General features: G+C 37.2%; 3 protein-coding genes across 3 annotated transcripts in view; 2 read left to right on the forward strand and 1 right to left on the reverse strand.

Moving 5' to 3' along the window:
- Window positions 1-1,211, forward strand: part of LOC104708252 (alpha-galactosidase 1) — a 3,950-nt gene extending 2,739 nt beyond the window's left edge. Inside the window, exons 11-15 of the mRNA XM_010424798.2 lie at window positions 174-256; window positions 338-428; window positions 519-568; window positions 676-816; window positions 946-1,211. Coding sequence (XP_010423100.1) covers window positions 174-256; window positions 338-428; window positions 519-568; window positions 676-816; window positions 946-1,038 — 458 coding nt within the window. The 3' untranslated portion in view covers window positions 1,039-1,211. The remainder of the gene's footprint in view (window positions 1-173; window positions 257-337; window positions 429-518; window positions 569-675; window positions 817-945) is intronic.
- On the forward strand, window positions 2,712-5,431 carry LOC104708254 (alpha-galactosidase 2-like). The gene is given in 15 exon segments (XM_010424800.2): window positions 2,712-2,965; window positions 3,059-3,117; window positions 3,201-3,257; window positions 3,355-3,389; window positions 3,488-3,591; window positions 3,693-3,768; window positions 3,861-3,945; window positions 3,948-3,981; window positions 4,059-4,142; window positions 4,236-4,300; window positions 4,390-4,472; window positions 4,569-4,659; window positions 4,750-4,799; window positions 4,875-5,015; window positions 5,116-5,431. Coding segments are annotated over 15 exon segments (1,098 nt in total). The 5' UTR covers window positions 2,712-2,924; the 3' UTR covers window positions 5,209-5,431.
- Window positions 5,332-6,850, reverse strand: part of LOC104708253 — a 2,878-nt gene continuing 1,359 nt past the window's right edge. Inside the window, exons 2-6 of the mRNA XM_010424799.2 lie at window positions 6,498-6,718; window positions 6,335-6,416; window positions 6,148-6,233; window positions 5,918-6,000; window positions 5,332-5,821 (exon numbers count right to left, since the gene is read on the reverse strand). Of these exons, the coding sequence (XP_010423101.1) occupies window positions 5,580-5,821; window positions 5,918-6,000; window positions 6,148-6,233; window positions 6,335-6,416; window positions 6,498-6,718 (714 nt within the window). The 3' untranslated portion in view covers window positions 5,332-5,579. The remainder of the gene's footprint in view (window positions 5,822-5,917; window positions 6,001-6,147; window positions 6,234-6,334; window positions 6,417-6,497; window positions 6,719-6,850) is intronic.

Below are 6,850 nucleotides of genomic sequence, written 5' to 3' on the forward strand. Positions count from 1 at the left end.
TTAACAATTTGTGGGGCTTATTACAGTATGATCTCAATAGCAGACATGAATGAAGTCTACGCTGAGCATGCAAGGCCTGGTGGCTGGAACGGTAGAGACCTGTTTTTTAAGTGTTTTTGCATATTTTAAGATTTTGGAGAAAACATTGTTGAGTTTTTTGTTGTTGGTTGCAGACCCGGATATGCTTGAAGTGGGTAATGGAGGGATGACTAAAGAGGAGTACATAGTCCATTTCAGCATATGGGCAATCTCAAAGGTAAGTAAATTCCCAACTTAGAGCAACTCCGTTCAATCAAAATGTATCAAGTCTGAAACCAATGCTGCATATATATTTCAGGCTCCTCTTCTACTTGGTTGTGACATAAGAAACATGACCAAAGAAACAATGGAGATTGTTGCAAACAAGGAAGTCATTGCTATTAATCAAGGTACTTTAATAACTGGTTTAGCCATCTTTTGACTCCTTAATTAAAACCATGTTTGAATTTACGATAAAGTAAAGGAGACGTTTCTTGTAGATCCACACGGTGTTCAGGCCAAGAAGGTTAGAATGGAAGGTGATATAGAGGTCAGATTACATCTAAATACTAGACATTTATTATTGCGTCTATGGACATAAGCTTTTATCTAAAAGAATACTTTGTTTTTTGGTAATGAATTGGGAAATGGAATCAGGTTTGGGCAGGACCATTGTCAGGTTACAGAGTAGCTTTGCTTCTGTTGAACCGTGGACCATCGCGAACTTCGATTACTGCTCTTTGGGATGATATTGAGATCCCTGCAAACAGCATCGTTCAAGCCAGAGATCTATGGGAGGTATACATACATACATACATACATACATACACACAGAAATGCATACATATTCAACTGTATATAAATACACTAAAAAAAATCTGATATTTTGTCTTCTGACGAATGTGTTTTGTTGTGATGTGAAAACAGCACAAGACATTGAAGCAAAAGTTTGTAGGGAACTTGACAGCAACAGTGGATTCTCATGCGTGTAAGCTGTATGTTCTCAAACCTGTTGCGTGAAAGAGAGTTAGTGTGGCTATGTTGTATTCTCCGATTATTCTGTAAAAACAATAAGGGTTCGTCTCAAATTGTGTTTCCACAGATGTTCTCCAATAAAGTGTTCTGTTTGCTCAAAATGCTAAAAAATTCTCTACTGATATAATCAAATAGTGTTGTCGATGAGTTTGAAACGATATGTGTGTCCATATAATGATGAACTCTTTGCCTTAAACCAAAAAAAAAAAAAAAAACTCTTTTGCTTTTTTCTTTTTTGTTGCGTACGACACACGACAGATCACATCACATCCCTTGTGCAGTCATGATGCTAGTCCATGAAATGGTTGTGAATAAATGGTTGTGAATTGTTGACCGGGTAAATGGATGTGAATTGTGATGAACTAATAATCACTGTTTCTGTACGCAAATCATCTCATCATTTCAATAACCTAAGAGTCTTTGCCGTAAAGTATACTCTTTTAACTGTGTGGCGTTATTTATGACCAGTAAAAACAATAACCTAAGAGTCTTTCTTTGCCGTAAAGTATACTCTTTGGTTTGAGTTTTGCATTTTTGACCAGTTCAAACTTTTAACCTAGTTAGAAATAGGTTTAGTTATTATTATTATTTTTGCTTACAATCTCAAGTCTCAAAATTGTGTAATATTTTAAAATAGTGACAAAAATCAAGAAAATATCAAACATCATACTCGGAAAGCATGCTCAGAATTTTTAATAATAACTGATAAGAACATGCGTATCAATGTATATATACCATTCGAACGGCCACTGGCTCGTAGGACCACGGTTTGGGCTCATCAGAGCAAACATCACACTTCTAAGTCCATCTAGTGGTGGTGTAATCTTTAAATACAAATATAAAAATGTGTATAAAAATTCTCATAATAAATAATGATTCGATTGTGTTTACTAGAGTCCAATGCGATAATGACAACGCAAACCTAACCACTTATTGAAACGCGTGAAGAATTCTGTTTTTGTAATTTGGATGTAAATGACGTTATCAGAGCGAAATTGGTTTATTCATAATTATAAAGTCCGTCTACTCTGTTGTCAAAAAATAAAAAAATAAAAAAGTCCGTCACTCCAAAAACACTTGTTTATAGCTGAAATATTCCTCCTTGTAATTTACCTGAAAAATAGCAAGTTCACTGTGGTATAACATCAGTTCCTGAGACAGTAAGAAATAAAGAAGAAGGAGTTTGGATCGTATTAGCTTGTTTTTGTTAGAGTTAGCTAAACCTTTACAATTAACTCATTATTTCTCATCATCTCTTACTAAAATCCGGAGACTGTGTATATATATATATATATATATATTCTCTAGTGGTCACTCCATCGCTTATACTCCGACCGACAACACTTGTGTGTTATCTGGTTAATGGTTAACCACACAATAGTTGACATCAGTCGCAGCCTTTCACTAACTATAAGAAGTAGTTATGAATACGTCCTACACAGTTTACAAACGAGTCGTTTGAAAGTACTTCTTCTTTTCCTCAATCTTTTCACACTTTTTGCGTCACAACCATATACAGTATAGCATATTTATTTTCCATATCCGTGACTGAAGCTACACGAATCTGAAAAATAAAATTAAAATTTCCGAAACAAAGAAAAAAAAAGACCCACTTGCTATGGAGACAACTCTGACTGCAGTCACAGTCTGTGTGTGTATATATATAGAGATCGGCATGATCCCACTTAACCATCAACATTTACTACAGAACCCACTTTTGATTTTTCTTCAAACTCTGAGTCAGTTTATAGCCATTGGAGGAAAGAAGAAAAAAGCTTTGATCAAGCAATGGTTCTTATTGGTTTCTTCTAAGATTCATTACGTTCACTTTGACTCTGACTCAGATCGTTGATGGGTTTCGTCAGAGTCGAATGTTGATGAACAATGGACTTGCTCTCTCCCCTCAAATGGGGTTCGATCCTCTCTTCATTTGTTTTCATTGATTTCACTTACTTGAGTCACAAGTTAATTACCTCTTATGATTGATTTACTACTCTTTGATCAGATGGAACAGCTGGAATCATTTTCAGTGTAACATCAATGAAACCCTCATCAAACAAACGGGTGATTACTGATTCTAGAAAGCAAATCTGATGCACGATTAATTGATAGTATAAAGAATACTAATAATCTGAGCTTCTCTGCAGCTGATGCAATGGTTTCAAGTGGTCTTTCTGCTATAGGTTACAAGTATATCAACATAGGTAAAAATAAAAAATAAAACCATTTTGGTATGGCCACTCTGTTTTTCATCACTTTGTTTTCTTAATGATTATGCTCTGTTTTTGTCTGTGTTTATAGATGATTGTTGGGGTGAACTCAAGAGAGATTCTAAGGTTAATTAAATCCGGCCCTATCAAAGATGTATTTTCATTACAAGAGTGTTTGAGAATCAAAGAACCAAACTGAGATGTGTTTCTGGTGTATTTGATAGGGGAATTTGGTTGCAAAAGCATCGACATTTCCTTCAGGAATCAAAGCTTTATCAGATTATGTTCACAGCAAAGGGCTAAAGCTTGGGATCTACTCTGATGCCGGGTATAGATATAGATACATACAAGAGATTTATCTTATAAATCCAAAAATATTGTTAAGACATGGTTAATCTGGTTAATGATCATATATTTCTCGATTTCTAGGACTCTTACTTGCAGCCAAACCATGCCTGGCTCACTTGGGCATGAAGAACAAGATGCCAAAACATTTGCCTCATGGGTAAGTATGTATATATGCTTGTATGTATGTTATATCTGAACTAATTTCATGATCCTTGAAGCTGTGTGTTTCTGTTGTGGTGTATACGACAGGGGATTGATTACTTGAAGTATGATAACTGCGAAAATACAGGTACAAGTCCAAGAGAAAGATATCCAAAGATGAGCAAAGCTCTCCTCAAGGAAGATCCATATTCTTCTCTTTGTGTGAATGGTAAGAAAGATCCACTAATGTTTTTTAATTCAGACAACTTTGGTCTGACGATATTAAACAAGAAACTGTAAGTGCAGGGGACAAGAGGATCCAGCAACTTGGGCAGGAGATATTGGCAACAGTTGGAGAACAACTGGAGATATCCAAGATAACTGGAACAAGTCTCTGTTCTTTAATGGCTTCTTAGCCTTTTTTCTTCAATCTTAATAATACATGAACTTGAAGATGTTTCTCTCTTCGTTTTTGCTTATTAGCATGACAATGATAGCGGATCAGAACGATCGATGGGCATCTTACGCAAGACCAGGATCATGGAACGGTAAGTAGTTTGGTGTTAATAAACAGATGTGAGTCAATTTTATCAAGAACCATGAAAGTGATATCGATGTCCGGATAAAACTTAAACAGATCCAGACATGCTCGAAGTGGGAAATGGAGGCATGACTAAAGAAGAATACAGGTCGCATTTCAGCATCTGGGCACTGGCAAAAGTATGTATGAATGAATGTTGTTTTACCTGAAAGCCCTAAACAGAGTATCAATGTTTCCATAGTTAAACCGATGTTGGATTGTGTTCTCTCTTGCAGGCTCCTCTGCTGATCGGGTGTGATCTTAGATCGATGGACAAAGTTACCTTTGAGTTGCTTAGCAACAAAGAGGTGATTTCTGTTAATCAAGGTAAATAATATCGAAATTTTCTTAACCACTTCAGAGTCTGCTAATATGAAATCCTAAAGTGATAAGAGCTTGTGAGCTGTTTATGTTCAGACAAACTAGGGATCCAGGGAAAGAAAGTCAAGAAAGAGGGTGATCTCGAGGTACTAGTTTTCTTATATATGTGTATGCACGTGCCGAATACACAAAACATGTAACATATGTGGTGTGCTATACAGGTATGGGCAGGTCCACTAAGCAAGAAACGAGTAGCTGTCATCTTATGGAACAGAGGATCGGTACCTGCAAACATCACAGCTCGATGGGCGGACCTTGGCCTTGATTCATCAGCTATTGTTAATTCTCGTGACTTATGGGCGGTAAATCATGATAAACAAACGCATGCATTTTAGTATTCTGTTTCATTATTACTATTCACACCTGAAACCTAATCATGAACCATGACTATGATGAATGCAGCATATGACACTTTCAAGCATTAAAACACAACTCTCTGCCCTAGTGGAGCCTGATGCCTGCAAGATGTACATTCTTACAAGACGCAAGGCATAAGATGCTGCTCTACTACACCTAGAAGTCAAGGAAGTAAAACTGAACCCTAGCAAAATCCTGTAGAAACCAGAAGATTGTGCCAAATCATCTTCTAGTCTGATTTTGTATCTATTATACTGAATATGAAGATGCCAAAATAAGAAATACTCAATCCACATAACATTATACAATAAGAAAATATTGAGTTTTGACAACAATCTCAAATGCCACTTTTGAAGTAAAACCAACTAATCCAGATGTTCGCAAAGTTTTCATCTAAAGATTCCATAAATAACAAGATACCATACCACCACCAGGCTTATTTTTCGACAGACAACACCACATCACTGACATAACCAGGATGTATGAGAAGTTCAACCCAGAGATAGTCATCACTCACCAGTGACCACCCCACTTGGAGATGGCAGGTCATTAGGTTTCTTCTGAGCCATAAACATGTCGAAATCGGTGTGAGTGAACATGACTTTCCCCAGCCAGGAGGCAGCAGACTCCTCAAGACTGTTCATGTTCTCTTGATCCGAGGTCCCTGGCATGATCCAAACATTGTTGGAGAGCTTGGAACCCACAACTCCAAAAGCAGGAAGCTCAAATTTCGCCTCTTGAGGAAATGGTTCTGAGAATCACAAGCAAAAAAAAAAAAAAAAGAGTTAAAAGACATCAAAAAGATACACTAGTTTTTTGCAGTCATAAACGCTTAAGGGAAAATTACCTGGAAACACGGGTGTGAATGAATGATATGTTATGAAATATCCCTTCACGACTTGCACTTCCGGAATTTGAATTGACGGGGACCTAACAATATATGTATCAATCAACCTCATTCAGCAAATTATTCATGTAGCAACTAAAGTTGGTTTGCTGTATCTTGGTAATATCTCTCTGATCCAAACATTGTTGGAGAGCTGAGAAAATTAAGTATAGGTGAAAGAGAGATATTACCAAGATACAGCAAACCAACTGTTTTCAGAAAGATCAGAGACTTTTAGGCTACCCAATCCATGGTGCTTGTTAGCTAGTTTTGTAACCTTAAAAGAACCAAAAAAAAAACAGAACCTCTCCACTTAATTAATATATCACTACAGAGAGACAAATTGTAAGCGATCAAACACATAAGAGCATCACTTACAGTTTCAATAAGAGGAGGCCTATCTTCAATTCTCATTGTCTGGTTGAACTCCAAGTAAAGATGACAGTCCTCACCAAAGCTCCTAAATTTGAAGAAACAAAGTGTCAATCTTTCTGAATAAAGAAGACAAATTCAAAAATTTGAGAATCAAAGAATGTGTGACCTTGAAGAAGATCCATCGATGAGAGGCTTCTTGGTGAAGATTTGGATCGCGGAGAGGGTGGGAGCATAGTACTGGTTAACACTTCTCCAGTTCAGCGTAATAGGAACGCCAAGAGTATAACAGCTCCAAACGTTGTAGGCTTTCCAAATGTCATTCAGGACAATGTGAGGCTTTCTCACTGCTTCAGCTTTGCCTCTTGAAGAAGACGAGCCCACACGATTCTGCGCGGAATAAATTTTTGAAATTAGGGTTTCATACGAACACCCGGTTTATATTATTCGGATCCGGGTTGGAAAACTATACTATTTAGAGAAATCCCCCCCGCCCCCCCCCCCCCCCCCCCCCCCCCCCCC

This window comes from Camelina sativa, chromosome 8 (assembly GCF_000633955.1).
Source record: "Camelina sativa cultivar DH55 chromosome 8, Cs, whole genome shotgun sequence".
NCBI classification, from domain to species: Eukaryota; Viridiplantae; Streptophyta; class Magnoliopsida; order Brassicales; family Brassicaceae; genus Camelina; species Camelina sativa.